Source organism: Leopardus geoffroyi, chromosome A1, assembly GCF_018350155.1.
Source record: "Leopardus geoffroyi isolate Oge1 chromosome A1, O.geoffroyi_Oge1_pat1.0, whole genome shotgun sequence".
Taxonomy (NCBI): Eukaryota; Metazoa; Chordata; class Mammalia; order Carnivora; family Felidae; genus Leopardus; species Leopardus geoffroyi.
Window position 1 is genome coordinate 114,926,305 of NC_059326.1, and position 16,336 is coordinate 114,942,640.

Below are 16,336 nucleotides of genomic sequence, written 5' to 3' on the forward strand. Positions count from 1 at the left end.
AGTCTCTGAGGTTGTGGTAATGGCCAGGCATTTAGAAAATGCCACACAGAATGTACCCACCATCTGTTTTAACTTAATGGTTAGCCTTAGCCCCCTGTCATTGCTTGAATCTTGAAATGATCACTGATTCTCTAATAAATCCATAGGGTCCTGTTTCTGAGTATGTAGCCTAATGTACTATGCTACAGGGCATTTGGAGTGCTGTGAGCTATTACTTGCAATTCAGATTCCAAATGAGAAAAGAACTCTAGGAAGAAAAGTAAGCTGTCATATTATACAAGGTTTGAGTAAAGATGCAAACCTAAAATATATAGTGAAATGAAGTATCAGAAAAAAGAAACCACTTAGATGTCTCTAATGCTTAATTAGGAACTCATCTAAAAAGATGAGCCATTAAATGGCTAAGTCAGACTTCAAATTGAGTTATTGACTTTGGCCTTTCTTAGTTAATTTTCTCTTACTGTTTACACATGTAATACTCTTTTAAAACATTTAAATTTGTACTGTAGGGTTTAGTTGGTGTAATTAACATTAAAATTCTATTCACAGGTAAAATAGAACAGATCACGTGGTCAGTTAGTGTTATCACTTCTAATTCTCTTTTGTGGTGGTAGTACATACTTACTAAAGACTTAAGTCTCTTCCTCTCCTCCTGAGCACTTTGAGTAATAATGGGATACCAGAAATATCCTCTTCCTATCTTGCTTATTTGTCACTTATTTGGTATCACTTATTTGCCACTTAGTATATCCACTCAGCCTAATAGATGCCAGTAGTAAGAACCATGCTAGGAATCTCAAGTTTTTTTAAACTGTGGATTATAATTATGGTGTAGAGGAAATTGAAAAGGACAGTTTCACTTAAGACTGCATGTGTATAAAGTATTACAATAAAATGGAAACCTTTTGAGAAAAAGAGTGTGTGAGTAGAGGAGAGGGGCCGAGTGAGAAAGAGAATCTCAAGCAAGTTGCACACTCAGTACAGAATCTGATGCGGGTCTGAATCCCAGGACTCTGGGATCATGACCTGAGCTGAAATCAAGAGTAGAATGTTCTCAAATGACTGAGCCACCCAGATGCCCCAGACAATCAAATAAAAACCTTTCGGATTAAAGTCATGGAGCACATGAGTCTCAACTTTATGCCTTAATGACCTATGTCCTAAGGCCATCTTTGGGATGGGGAGTGGGGCGGGGGAGTTGTGTACTTAAGAGAACAGCTTGGCGCATCCTCACCTAGTTGGTTTGCATAGTTCATGTACATCTGTGGTGTCCCAGCCCAAATTAACAAAACTTTTATAATGAACTTTTGTGACTTAATGACAAGTACTCAAACTAAATCTTACCCTATTTAAATGTGTATTTGAATGATTTTTCTAATTTGGTTGGAATAGGTACATACAACTTTATGTAGTTGTGATGAAGGTGCCTAGTCAATTTTGTGCTTTGATTTTTAGTTAGTGCTATGCTAGGTGGCTTACATGCATTATCCCATTTGATCCTCAGGACAGTTAGAAGACAAATATATTATGTTCCTGTTTTACAGAAGGTGAAACTGAGTATGGGGATTTTATTTTATTCTATTTTTAAAGATTTTTATTTTTAAGTAATCTCTACACCCACCATGGGGCTTGAACTTAGAACCTAGAGATCAAGAGAGTCTCATGTTCTAATGACAGAGCCAGGCAGGTGCCCTGAGGATGGGAATTTTAAATAAGATCACAATAGCCAGGTAAAAGTAGAGCTGGAGATTCAAATTCAGAAGTGTCTGGTTTGGAAAAGTTTGAACTCTATGTACTGACCCAGGCTGCCTCCTTTGTTATGAAGCTAAACTGTTAATGAAAGTATTGTGTCTAATTAGTAGAAATTCTTAACTTTTCAGCATTTACTGACAAGTTTTTTTATGATTACAACCCATATAAAGACTGCTCCAATTTCTTGTTTTCCTCTTATAGGAACTGAAAGATGTGGGCCATCGTGATCAGATGGCTGCAGCCAGAGGAATCCTGCAGAAAAATGTTCCGATCCTCTATACTGCGTCCCAGGCATGCCTCCAGCACCCTGATGTTGCAGCCTATAAGGCTAACAGAGACCTGATATATAAGCAGCTGCAGCAGGCGGTCACAGGCATTTCCAATGCAGCCCAGGCCACTGCATCAGACGATGCTTCCCAGCACCAGGGTGGAGGAGGAGGAGAACTGGCTTATGCGCTCAATAACTTTGATGTAAGTTACACTTGGGAAGAAACATCAGGTTCTCGACCATCTACCCAAAGATAAGAGACTTCTAGGGAAATGTGATCAAGGTTTCTGATGAAAGTTCAGTTTCTACTTAGATTTGTAATCTATGTCAAAAGAAATGTTAGAAATCTTCAGTCAGTTTGATCTGACTTGGCCTACAACGTTTTTCTTGTTCTTTTTCTTTTGTGTTAAAGTTATGAATTCTTTTATGTAACTTATGTGTCCCATCCGATCATTCTCTGTTGAAGATAGGAGTTTGGTTGATTTCACCCAAGATTTTAACCCTTTGGTAGATGAAAGCTCTCTGAGATACAGAGGCAAAGTGTATGTAGACTCTCCTGTCCTGGAGCCCACAGATACATCGTAAGTGATTACCACAGAGTATCTTCAATGTTGTCCTTACTTGTGTGCCTAGATGATATACTTCTCAATAATCACAAAATTTAATCAAGTAGAAGGAAATTTGGGCCTAAAATACTTTCTTAGCATAATTCCATATAATTATCTTTTATGGTTGATGCCGTGGGTCTGTTCTTTGTATGCATTCTGTGTGCACACTGTTCTGTGTATCAACTCTAACCTTAATTCTTTTGGTGGGTTTTGTGTTTTTTTCAAAAACTTCTACCCACAATGCCTCATGGCTTCCAGTAGATGGCAGCAGTTTAAGATTTTTTTTAAAGGTTTTTTTTTTTTTTTTTTTTTTTTAAGCCAACTGGTTGGGTTACATTAAAAAAATTTGTTTTTTTAAATATTTATTTTTTTATTTTTGAGAGAGACTGAGCACAAGCAAGGGAGGGACAGAGAATGAGGGAGACACAGAATCCGAAGCAGGCTCCAGGCTCTGAGCTGTCAGCACAGATTATGACGCGGGGCTTGAAGTCACCAACCGTGACATCATGACCTGAGCCAAAGTTGGACACTTAACCGGCTGAACCACCCAAGCACCCCTATATTTTTATAAACAAACAAATAAATAAGTTTAATAAATATTTAATAATTACAAATATTTAACAAATATAATAAAAATTAATTAATTAATTGATTGATTTAGGGAGATTATGAGTGGGAGAGGGGCAGAGAGAGAGGAGAGAGAGAATCCCAAGCAGGCTCCACACTGTCAATGCAGAGACCGATGCAGGGCTTGAACTCACAACTGAGATCATGATCTTGAGCCATAATTAAGAGTCAGGGTGCTTAACTGACTTAGCCACCCAGGTGCCTCTATTTTTTTAATTAACATAGGAGAAAATTGACTAGCCTGTGGCCAGCATCTTTTCATAAGTAGGAATACTTTGAAATATAGAGTCTATATAATGGAGTGCATTTTGTTTTAAAGGTTTTCCTTGACTTTAACTTTTCTTACTTTGTCTCACCTTTTACTTTGGCTTGGGCAACTGATCCTTGCTGCTGTACGTGGCTGATTTAAGACTTCATAAATCGTAAAGACAGTGTTAATTCTACAGATCATGGTGTTAGAACTGACTTTTTACCCTGGAGCCTTAAACATTAAATGACATTATAGCAAACATTTACCATGCATCTTATAATTTATTGGCACTTTTTTCCATCCCCCTCAAATTTGGCAGTTTTAGGTATTGGCCTCTTTGAAGGCACTAAGGATTACATTTTGCCCTAACTTGAGTAGTAACTGCCAGAGCCCACTTAACCTCTTAGGGCTAGAGTGAAACTTCATATAATGAGGGGGTTGGACAAAATGATCATAAGCCTGTTGCAGCTCAGTGACTCTATGAAAATTCTATCACGATTCATTCTTCATTCCTGTTGGTCAGAAGGCATTGTGTATTCAGTTTTGAATACACAGTGAAAAAGAAAAATATCAGTTAAAACGTAGGTTAATAATGAACTTGAGGGGCGCCTGGGTGGCGCAGTCGGTTAAGCGTACGACTTCAGCCAGGTCACGATCTCGCGGTCCGTGAGTTCGAGCCCCGCGTCGGGCTCTGGGCTGATGGCTCAGAGCCTGGAGCCTGTTTCCGATTCTGTGTCTCCCTCTCTCTCTGCCCCTCCCCCGTTCATGCTCTGTCTCTCTCTGTCTCAAAAAAATAAACAAAACATTAAAAAAAAAAAATTAAAAAAAAAATAATGAACTTGAGGCATTGCATTTTCAGTTTTGAAACTGATGATTCTTGGGAAGGGAAAGAAGAAATAGATGTGTACTTACTGGCAAAGGGCAAGCTTTTTTAAAGAAAAAACTTGGCATTTAACTTGAAATGAGTGCGTAAGAATAGTCCCTGTAAAAAAAAGTTAAATGCAAAATATTTGCACAGACATTTACCAGTGTCAGAATAAATTGTATCAAGTGGAAAAGTTGGAGGGAGGCCAGTAGCTGCTTTCCTTGGGGTATTGATGTTTGACCTTGTACTTAAAGCTTGCTTGTGACCTCACCTCATGCATCACTGGTAAAGCTGGATTTAAGTGGAGTGGGGGGGGTAGTGAAGAGGAGACAGTGAGGATTTCTTCTTACTGGGGCAGTTATACTTCACAGGGTGGCTTCGTTGGGATGGATTGTTATCATCTCTCACAGATCAGCTGGAAGCCTTTAGGTAAAGAAAGCCTCTAATTTAGACATAACAGGATAAATTTGACTGCATTATTTATGCAATTAGATGAGATGTGTAAGATGAGGAAAATAGATTGGAATTGATTGTAAATGCATCTCTTTCTCAAACTTTGAGGATAGAGTCATTCTGTTTTTATTGTTTTTTTGCTGTGAAATAGTTTGGCTAATGTCATGGAGCAGTTTTATACTCTACGTAGAAAAGGAAAAGAGAGCTAACTTATTTTCCTTGCAGTTCTCATTTGGTAACTTCACTAATAATGTGTAAGCTGACATGTAGATGTTCAGATTCAGTAGCATGAACATGATTTTTATGCTGGCATAATTTATATTTGCATTTGTGGTAGATCTTCCCTAGGCCCCATTCAGTTGGAAGTATTGCTTCCAGTTCCTTTGAGAACTACCATAGGGCAACTTGTAGGTCTCTCATCTACCAAGAAGTATAACTTTCTTTTAGGCATTGGAGTTTTTGTATTAAATCTTGATGTTTCTGATCAATACTTTCCTCACCTTCTTGAATAATGGAGGGAACAGAAATGAGCACTAAGCTTCAATAACACTTTCTCTGCAGAAACAAATCATTGTGGATCCCTTGAGCTTCAGTGAGGAACGCTTTAGGCCTTCCCTGGAAGAGCGCCTAGAGAGCATCATCAGTGGGGCTGCCCTGATGGCTGACTCGTCTTGCACACGTGATGACCGGCGTGAGAGAATTGTGGCAGAGTGTAATGCTGTCCGCCAGGCCCTGCAGGACTTGCTCTCAGAGTACATGGGTAATGTGAGTATTCGAATTTTTCTTTGAAGTAAGAGGTGTTTTTCATAACAGATGCTGGATCTCAGATGTTTAAAAAAAATTTTTTTTTAATGTCTATTTTTGAGAGACAGAGAGGGGTGGGAGCAGAGAGAGAAAGAGGAAGACACAGAATATGAAGCAAGCTCCAGGCTCTGACCTGTCAGCAGAGAGCCCAATGTGGGGCTTGAACTGTGAGATCATGACCAGAGCCAAAGTCAGATGCTTGACCAACTGAGCCACCCAGGCACCCGTGGATCTGAGATGTTTTAACTAAAAATGACAAGTATGTTCTTGGCTCTGTGACCCTTTACAGTGGGGCAGAATTTTCAAGGAATGCATAAATACACGGGGTTCTATGTTCCCCATCTTTTTAAAAAAATACTTATTTTTGAGAGAGAAAGAGAGAGAGAGACACACACACACACACACACACACACACACACACACACACACACACACACACACACACACACACACACACACAATCTCAGTCAGGCTCCAGACTCCGATCTGTCAGCACAGAGCCTGATGTGGGGCTTAAACCCATGAACTGTGAGGTCAGGACCTGAGCCGAAGTCAGACACCCAACTGACTGAGCCATCCAGGTGCCTCTCCCAACTTTTCATATTGAAAAATTTTTAACTTGTGAAAATCATAGAGTGAACACCTATTTTTTATCTAGATTCATTAGTTATTATTTAGATACATGTGTATGTTTGTGTATATAAATGTATGGTGTATTTCTATAGATATATACATACATATAACATTTTTTTCTATTAAACATTTGGAAGTAAGTTGCTGACATTGTGTTGCTTAAACACTAAATATTTCAGCCCCCATGTCCTAAGGATAATGGCATTCAGTATCGTCAAAATTTCCATTATCACATCTAGGTGGCCATCTAATTTTGGGCAAAAAGGAATGGTGAAAATATTTATAGTTGGGAATTTTTTTCATGAACCGTATAGAATGTCATAAGACTAGGTAATTACCAACTAGAGCTGTGTTAGGCAAACTGAGTAGTAATTTTGAATTTTTAAGGTTTGTGTTTAAAAACTGGTGCTGTTAAAAAATAGAAAAAAAAAGCAGTGCTGTAAAAAATTTTTTCCATTAGGTAATACTGTATCTACTAATTTTTATTTCTGTTGTCATTATCTTCCTATTTCCTTTAATACTTCAATTCCAGTTGTTTAACGCTTGGAATTATTGTAATTTATACCTTGTACCCAATATTTACTGTTGCAGGAAAGGAATAAATTAAATAAAATTTATATAAAATCATTTTAAAGGGAAAAGGAACAATACAAACTGGTTCTTACTAGTGATTTTTGCCTGTTTAATGCTTTTCAGGGAAAGGTCTTGATACTTTCTCATTTATTCATTTGCTGTACATCTTATTTGTTCACTTATATGCCTATTTAAGTGAACGTATAATAGTGGGTCATGATGGAGTTCCTAGGGGGAGGATGAATGCCTTAGTGTGTTTTTATCTTGTTTCTACCATATTGTGAAATTAGTGAAGCATATTGAATTTTTTAAGCCATTGCCATGTTTTGATCATATGCAGTCTACCTCAGAAAAATGAGATTAGAGGCTTAGTTAAATCAAATGGAAAAAGCAGTTGATAAGTCATAGTGAAAATGTGGTGCACATTTGAAAAACCTTATCTAAGTTTGAAAATCAGAAAATATATTGGGGCGCCTGGGTGGCGCAGTCGGTTAAGCGTCCGACTTCAGCCAGGTCACGATCTCGTGGTCCGGGAGTTCGAGCCCCGCGTCAGGCTCTGGGCTGATGGCTCAGAGCCTGGAGCCTGTTTCTGATTCTGTGTCTCCCTCTCTCTCTGCCCCTCCCCCGTTCATGCTCTGTCTCTCTCTGTCCCAAAAATAAATAAACGTTGAAAAAAAAAAAAAAAAAAAAGAAAATCAGAAAATATAAAAAAATGGATAATTTGAAGAATGGTTCATGATAGTAAGAGTTTTAAACGGGGCGCCTGGGTGGCTCAGTCGGTTAAGTGTCCCACTGTTGATTTCAGCTCAGGTCATGATCTCGCGGTATGTTGGTTCCAGCCTGCATTGGGCTCTGTGCTGACAGTATGACTTGGGATTCTGTCTCTCTCTCCCTCTCTATCTCTGCCCCTCCACCTCCCCCGTTTGCTCGCTCTCTCTCTCTCTCTCAAAATAAACAAATACACTTAAAAAAAATTTAAAAGTTTTAAACAGGGAAACAACGGACTCCGGGTATGTGTGTGGATCAGTTATCTGCTATCACATGTAGTACAGTAGTGGTAAAAAAAAAAAAAAATCTAATGCAGTTATGATTAGGAAAATGCTTTGAAAACAGTCTTTGGGGGGGAAGAATATGTGGTAAGTTTGTTCTTATTGCTCCATATGAGAGCTTCCTAACCATTCTGCATATGAGAGCTTCATAATGATCCCTTGAGTCTTGGGGTTGGTTGGATCTTGGGCTAGTTGTCTCTGGTCGTGAGTAACCTTCTAGTTTCTCTCCAGAGTGTCATACAAGTAATATTTTCAGTTTGTGCTATGGATGTAAGTAAACGTAGGAAACACTCATTTATACTTGAAGACCTGAAGACTGTAACATCACTCTTACATAATAACATTTTATTATGTACGGAAAACTAGAACAATGATCTTTGTTTGGCTTAAATTTAAAGATCATGGTGGATATTTAGAAAGATATTATCTTGGGGCACCTGGGTGGCTCAGTCGGTTAAGTGTCCGACTTCAGCTCAGGTCACGATCTCGCGGTCTGTGAGTTCGAGCCCCGTGTCGGGCTCTGGGCTGATGGCTCAGAGCCTGGAGCCTGCTTCGGATTCTGTGTCTCCCTCTCTCTCTGCCCCTTCCCCGTTCATGCTCTGTCTCTCTCTGTCTCAAAAATAAATAAACGTTAAAAAAAAAAAATTAAAAAAAAAAAGATATTATCTTGAGATTCAGATTATACTTTATTTTATTTTTTATTTTTTAAATTTTTTAAATGTTTATTTATTTTTGAGAGACAGAGAGAGAATGAGCAAGGGAGGGGCAGAGAGAAAGACACAGAATTTGAAACAGGCTTCAGGCTCTGAGCTGTCAGCACCAAGACTCAGGCGGGGCTCAAACTCACAAGCCTTGAGATCATGACCTGAGCCAAAGTCAGATGCCCAACAAACTGAGACACTCAGTCACCCTGAGATTCAGATTATATTTTAGAAGATTGTCTCTGGGCATATTTTTCTTAAAGATAAAATATTTAGTTCCTTTGTATTGACTCACGTAACCTTGAGCAGGCTAGGTGCTGTCAAAAGTGATGGAGTGAAGATAAAGTGGAGGTGGGGGGCTTGGGGGAGAGGGCAGTGAAACACATTTGAAAGCTTAGTAAGTAATAGGGTCTGCAAGAAGCAGAAGCAACCGGGATTATAATTTTGCTTATTTATGAAGCTTTCAAAAACATATAGAACCTTTGGTAACAATCAACTGACAGTGTCTGCCTATCACTCTGTTCATACTGAGTATGTGTCACATGCAAAGTCGAGTGCTGGGCACTGTGTAAAAGGAGGAATGATGCGCTGATCGTTTCCTTTTGAGAGGGTCTCTATAGAGCATGTATAATAATGACAATTTTTGCTAGTCACTATTTTTATAGATAAAATAAAATCTTGCTATAGTCTCTAGTCTTGCTTCTTCATCCTGTGTTGCCACTTAGTAAGTTCCATTGGTTTTCCAAACTCTGTGGCAGTGATTCTGAATTTTGGATGCACATTAGAATCCCTGAGGAACTCTAAAAGAAATCTTGATGTGTAGGTTATACCCCATTTAAATCAGAGTCACTGAATTGAGGTCCAGGTGACAGTATTTTTAAAAGTTCCTCAGGTGGTTCCAATGGCAGAGAAACTCCTCTGGTGGTTTATTGCATTTGTCCTTTACTGTCTTCACTGCCTTTGCTTTATTCTAGGCTTTACTCAGTTTCTGTGTTTTCTAGTCTGTTCTACTTGCTCAGGCCAGCCTGAGCTTATGCCTTCAGTAGGACACAGTTCATTATATGTTTGAAATTCTTTTCCCACTTCTTTAAAACCTAACCTGCTCTTGGTTCAGGGCCCACATTTCCCCCATCCCTTTGCTGAAGGCTATTTCCAACTGCACTATTCTGCATTATTTCTTTGCTGGTTGAAGTTTTGTACCCAATTGTTGACTTCCCTGAATTGTTGCTTAGTTGTATTTTCTTTATCCATGTAATTTCTGTAACTGTGTTTTAAGCTTTTAAAAGACAGGAAATATTTTTAAAATACTCTTTCAGGAACTAGTGTAATACTAGAGGACGTACTTAGTGATTGCTTTATAAACTCACGCTGACTTGGGAGAATGAATAAAACGAACAATTTTGGATATTCATGGTGCTAGGGATACATTAGTGACTAAAATAAAAAAAGATCCTTCCCCTTATGGGCCCTACATTCTAGAAGGTTACAGGGAAGGAGGCCGTGGGTGGTTTACCTCTACTTCCTGTAGATCTGTCAGTATACAGATGACATTAGTAGAAAAAATTAAACCATGTGCTCTGAAACAAGCAGTGAGGCAAAGTGGTATCCTAGGTCATAGTAGAGTTAAATTTAATTCATCAGGTGAGAGCCAGACTCCCTCTTAAAGGCTCCAAGGGCCAGGAGGCCAACAGCCTTAATGTTCCTACATGCATTGTGGTTTAAAGTGTTGGAAGTTACTTTTGCCTGTATTGCTAACTTAACTGTAGAGAGCTAAGAGATATTGATGTTAAAAGTAATGCATTTGACCCTTACTTACTTAACATTATGGAAATGCCTCAGATGGACGACAATAGAGATCTTTTGACATTGAATGGATCTTGGTGGTTCCACAAATGATTTCCAGGTTTCCTTGAAATGAAATGTGGTTATTGTGGTTAAGTTTAATTTGTTCCTGCTCTGTCGGCTTAAGGTTACTCCTGGGAGGGTTCTAGAGAAAGAAAAACAGCTTGGATGGGTGTTATAACTTTAAAAGGTTTAAAAGTAAATGGATTGAAATAAAATGAAATATAATTGAATTTAAAAAATTATCACTTTATTTTTTCATAATTGAAAGTTATGCATATGCAGTAAATTACTGAACCACCACTACCATATGTAGGAATATGCATTCTAATTTTTTCTCCTTTTTTGTATGGAGGTTTAAAAAAATTTTTTTTTTATATTTTAAAATAGTTTTAACCCTCTTTTTTTCCCATGTTTTATTTAATTTGAGAGAGAGAGAGCACACGTGTGTTCCCGTGCACTTGGGGTTCAGAGGGAGAGGGAAGGAGAATCCCAAGCAGGCTCTGTTGTCAGCTAAGACATGGGCTCTGTTGAGGGATATGCTGGTTGTCAATATGTTGCTTTCACCCTTTATTAGGGCATCTGCTTTGAGTTGTTTTCCCAGTAGTAGAATTTACTGTAACCATGCTTATTTGTCTTTGTGACCACACCCATCTTCAAATCCCCAGACCTTTCAAAATAAACAAAACTCTTCTTCCCCACTCCCTCACCCCCAGCTGCTAGAAAATTTAAAATTATATAAGTAGTTTTTATTACTTGTTCACATTATATCTCTCTTGGGTAGTTGTAACTACTGGGTAACCAACCAGTTAAGGTGAGTAGATAAGAGTTTAGCATCACCCTCCTCATTGAATGTCCAGAATGGTACAGTATCCATATATAGTAGCTATCATAGCTTGTATTTTTCATACCTAAAACTTTAGTTTTAGACAAAAAAAAATGGGTAGAACTTAGGACCTGGTGAGGATGATGTTGCTTAAGGATAAGTTTTATCTTTGTTCTTGCCCAAAAACATTGGCTACAGTGGTATTAGGATCCTAAAAGAGGAATTCAGTAACTGGGCATTTTTTGGTATTGTACTGGGCATATATTTGAGAGCTTTGTCTATGTTAATACAGCAGGTATAAAATTTTTATTTGATTTGGATAATAATTTGATATGGAATGTATGAATAGGATGCAGTTAATAGTCACTTTCAAAGATATATTGTTACTGTAGTGAAGGGAAGCACTTAATTTAGATGCTAATCTCTTCTCAGTTTTGCAAATGCCTTCCTGGAATCATATTAGCAAAGCCAGAGCTTCCCAGCCTTTGAAGGAGTCTTCGAAGAGCTTGTTACTATATCATTTTGTGCTGCATTTCTTATTTTCAAAATTAGAGTAGCTTACTTTTTTTTCTGATTATAATTCTGTGTTCGTTATATATCACGTGTACTCCTACCACCTATTTTTGGTGTCCAGCATTCCAGCCTCCATTGTGCATAATGTGTAGATGTACACATATCTGTTCTTACCATTTCTTCTTTTTTTCTTAAAAAATAAAAAGTAAGGATTATCTGCATACCATATGCCACTGTGCTAAAACACATAAATTATTACCTATTTTACTGCCATAATAACCCTTGGTGGTTATTTGCTTAAAAATGAATATACATACAGCTGAGATCTCTGACCTGAAAGTCTGAACTCTTAATACTTTTATCATTGTGCATCTTCACAGCAGCAAATACGATTTTACATCATCATCTTTAATGGCTGTGGAGTTTTCCACTGTTACCGCTTTATAGATGACTATTATGAAATTAAATACTCCACCCTGAATAAGGTAAACCCAGGTGTGGTATAGCTGCTTGAAGTGAGCGGAACACAAAGATTTTTATAGTGTCCTCTCAAGCTAGGCTAGGCTGTCTGGTGTTACTTGAGTGTTACAGGTGTTTCAGTTGGCTCCCGTGTGCAGCCACCCAGGCTGAGTTTTGTTATACATTATCCTATGATTTCCATCTTTGTTTGAACCTTTGGGTTTCCTGCAGTAAACTCTCACCTGCATTGCAGTTCATAGTTCTATAGCTGTGTTTTCATATGATTTTATTGATTTGTTAGTGTAAGCTTTTCTGTGAGCTGCCTGGCATATTTGGGAGAATTTAGACATAAATAGATGCTGCATTGAATGCAAAATTTGAGCATGTGTCGGACTTGTTTCTATTGATGGAGCAGCATTTATTTAATTTGGAAATCTTAGTTGTCAAAAATTGTGTGATTTTTCTCATGGTGGGAGTTGAGAGTGAACATTTTGTGTTGCTTTCTAAGAGGTTCAAGGTACTTGCTATGGGTGCTACTCTGGAGTTATGAATTGCAGTATTTATTAACGGCAAGTTTTTAACCTTTTATGTTCAGAAAGATGCATGTTTATGTGTTAAAGGAAATGGTACTGGCCTAACGGAGCAGTAGTGGAATGGTCTCTTGAGATTAGGATGATGGAGTAGACATGGAAGCCTGCCCAGTGTCAGGCTGCAGATGGATTAGGTTTTAGGCTCTGTGAGATTGCTGTTAGACTATCCTTGATATTACCTTATGCTCTTAGGATATCAACAGACTTGAAAAGATTTTATATAAAAAAAATGTTTGGGATTAAAGGGTTAAGCCTCTAAACACATCAATATTAGTAAATTTTGCTATGTGGTGGGATAATAGGCAGTATAAATTTTCTTTTGTGTTTTTCTCCACATTTTTTGATGTTGTTTGTTATGGTCATAATGACAGAAGTAAACTTAGACCCTTACTTTATGCATCTTGAATTTTTAGGTGTGTGTGTGTGGGGGGGGTGGTTTAAAGATTCCATGTTTACATAATCTCTGAAACTAGCATGGGGCTTTTACCCATAGCCCCAAGACCAAGAGTCACAAGTGCCATTGACTGAGCCAGCCAGGTACCCCTTAGGCTTTGTTGATAATCCTGTACTATGTTTATTTTCAAGGGATTATTAACATGGGAAAATTGAGGATTTTTCACTTTAATAAGGCCTTGATTCATCTTTTTAAGATAATAATTCATTCATGACTAGTTTGAAGTGATCAGTTACGTGGTTTTTTGTTTTACTATAATATACATTTCTGACAGGCGTTGGTCAAAATATAGTCTGTTATCAATGTGTGATAGTGATTGCTTCATCCTTTTCTTGAACTATTTATCCAAATGATTTTTATTATTATTTTTTTTAATGTTTATTTATTTTTGAGAGAGAGAACGTGGGTGAGAGTGGGGGAGGGGCAGAGAGAGACACACATACATAGAATCTGAAACAGGCTCCAGGCTCTGAGCTGTTAGCATACAGCCTGATGCAGTGCATGAACTCACGAATGACGGGATCATGACTTAGGCCGAAGTCAGATGCTTAACCAGCTGAGCCATCCAGGCGCCCCTATCCATGTGATTTTTGACCATGGAAGTATAGAATTGTAAAGTTTAGAATTTGAAAGTGCCATTAGTTATCCAGGGCAAGAGTTGACAAATTATAGTTCTCAGGTCATGCTGTCTTGCTTCCTATTTTTGTAAATAAGATTTTATTGGAACACAGCTCTGTCCATTTGTGTACTTATCATCTATGGCTGCTTTTCCACTACAGTGGCATAGTTGAGTAGTTGTGATCTAGAATGTCTATATGTGACATACATCTAAAACTAAAAGTGAATGGCCTCTAAAGCCTAAAATATTTGCTCTCTTGCTATTTATAAAAGTTTGCTGAGACTTAATTTAGTCCAGACAACTAAGTCTTTTGAAGGTTCTAAATTACAAAATCAGTTTCTTTAATAGATATAAGACTATTTAGGTTATCTGTTTCTTCTTGGATAAATTTTTGAAGTTTGTGACTTTAAAGGAATTGGTCCATTTTATCCAATTAGTGAGAAATTTTATATGCAAGGAGTTGTTTGTAGCATTCTCATAGTATGTTTTTAGTGTTTATGGGGAGCCTGTAGCCATATTCACTAATTCTTTCTATAAATTTTTTTTATGTTTATTTTTAAGAGATAGAGACATTGTGAGCAGGGAAGGGGCAGAGAGAGAGGGAGACACAAAATGTGAAGCAGGCTCCATGCTCTGAGCTGTCAGCACAGAGCCTGATGCAGGGCTCAAACTCACGAGCCAAGAGTACTTTTCACATGTGATGCTATAGACCGTGTACAGTAAGCTTATGCTTCCATAGAATAGGACTTACTAAAGCTTGATCAAGTAACTTCTCCAGAGCTGCTTTCTCAACTATAAAACAGGGCCATTAATATCTGCTCTTCCATGTGATCTTATTAAAAGGCACAGAGAACCAGTCAAACACGGCTAGGTAAAATGATGAAGGTGGGACAATGGGTAGTGGTATTACAAAACATATCAAAGTGCCTTGAAACAAAAGAGCAGTAAATGAAGTATAGCTAAGAACAAGGTAAACAGGGCTCTGCATAGACTGAGACTGAAGGTGTTGTCTCTTTTTTATTTTAGTTTTTTTAATGTTATTTATTTTTGAGAGATAGAGATAGAGCACCAGCGGGGAAGGGGACAGAGAGAGGGAGATAGAGAATCCGAAGCAGGCTCCAGTCTCTGAGCTGTCAGCATAGAGCCTGATGCAGGGCTTGAACCCACAGACCGTGAGATCATGACCTGAGGTGAAGTCGAATGCTCAACTGACTGAGCCACCCAGGCACCCCAGGGCTGTTCCCTCTTAAAGAGTGGCACATCCTTCCTGGCTTTGTGTGACAACTCCTATTCCTTGGTGCTCTCTTCGTGGAGCAAAGAGCCAAAGTGGTAGTCCACACCCCCAGTCCGCATGATCTTCAGTTCAAGCATTTAAATCACAACTGACAAGAAGTGTCTTTTTCCCTCCTCCCTTGGTGGGGGGGAGTGGTAGAGAATAGATAACTTACTTGATATGAACATAAAACTATAAAGTGCTATACAGTTGAAAATTGGCATTGTTTTAGAAAGTTGTAATATATTTCCTTTTTCCTCATTTATTCTGTTTGGCCCAAAGAGTAGGCTTTACTTTGGGCAAAGTTGTCATCTGTTGATAATAAGAAATTAATTCATTTAGAATATTGTAATTGTTTAAATGGGCAAACTAGGTGTTTTGGGAGGTTACCTGTTTATTTTATCTAGAATGTCCATATGTGACACACATGTAAAATTAAAGTTTATCAGTCATAACTTTCTTCATTAATATTTTCTGTCCATTGATCTTTGTGTTTTAATGTTTATTTATTTTAAGAGCAAACAAGCAAGTGGGGGAGGGGCAGAGAGAGAGAGAGAGAGAGACAGAGACAGAGACAGACAGACCCAAGCAGGTTCTGTGTGGCCACCACAGAGCCCCATGCCAGGCTTAATTCCCTGAACTATGAGATCGTGACCTGAGCCGAAATTGAGTTGGACGCTCAACCAGTTGAGCCACCCAGGCGCCTCTGTCCATTGATCTCAAATTTTTTTGTAATTATGTGTTCTAGAAGACTCATGGTAGTTAATAAAAACAGGTATAGTCTGCTGTGCTAGGAAATTTCTTTTTCTCTCATTTCAGGCCTGTTTTCTTGAAAGTTACTTTGGTTTTCATATTTCTTAGTCATAATATAAAATTAGAAGGGTGAAAGTCTGTGGAATGTGATGTTTTCTTCTCTAAGTGAATGTCCTTATTCTTTCTGTTTATTTTGGGTTGAATCTGTGTTCACATCTGATGACTGCTAAGTAAGTGCTTGACAGTCACTAAATAGCTTATTTATTTTAAAGTGGAATATGGATATTTAGAACCAAAATCAGTTCTGAGACTGCTGAGAACTGATTTTGTTTGGTCATTCTCTGAAAATGGCACCCGGACCTTTTCATAATGTCATGATTTGGAGACATAGTATAAGAAAGATACTTTCTTGCAGTGATTTATG

General features: G+C 38.1%; 1 protein-coding gene across 5 annotated transcripts in view; it reads left to right on the plus strand.

Annotated features, from left to right (window-relative positions):
- Window positions 1-16,336, plus strand: part of CTNNA1 (catenin alpha 1) — a 320,760-nt gene that overhangs the window by 201,426 nt on the left and 102,998 nt on the right. For all 5 annotated transcript variants that reach the window (XM_045445207.1, XM_045445224.1, XM_045445240.1 and 2 more), the window contains 2 exons: window positions 1,954-2,223; window positions 5,385-5,588. In XM_045445207.1, coding sequence (XP_045301163.1) covers window positions 1,954-2,223; window positions 5,385-5,588 — 474 coding nt within the window. The remainder of the gene's footprint in view (window positions 1-1,953; window positions 2,224-5,384; window positions 5,589-16,336) is intronic.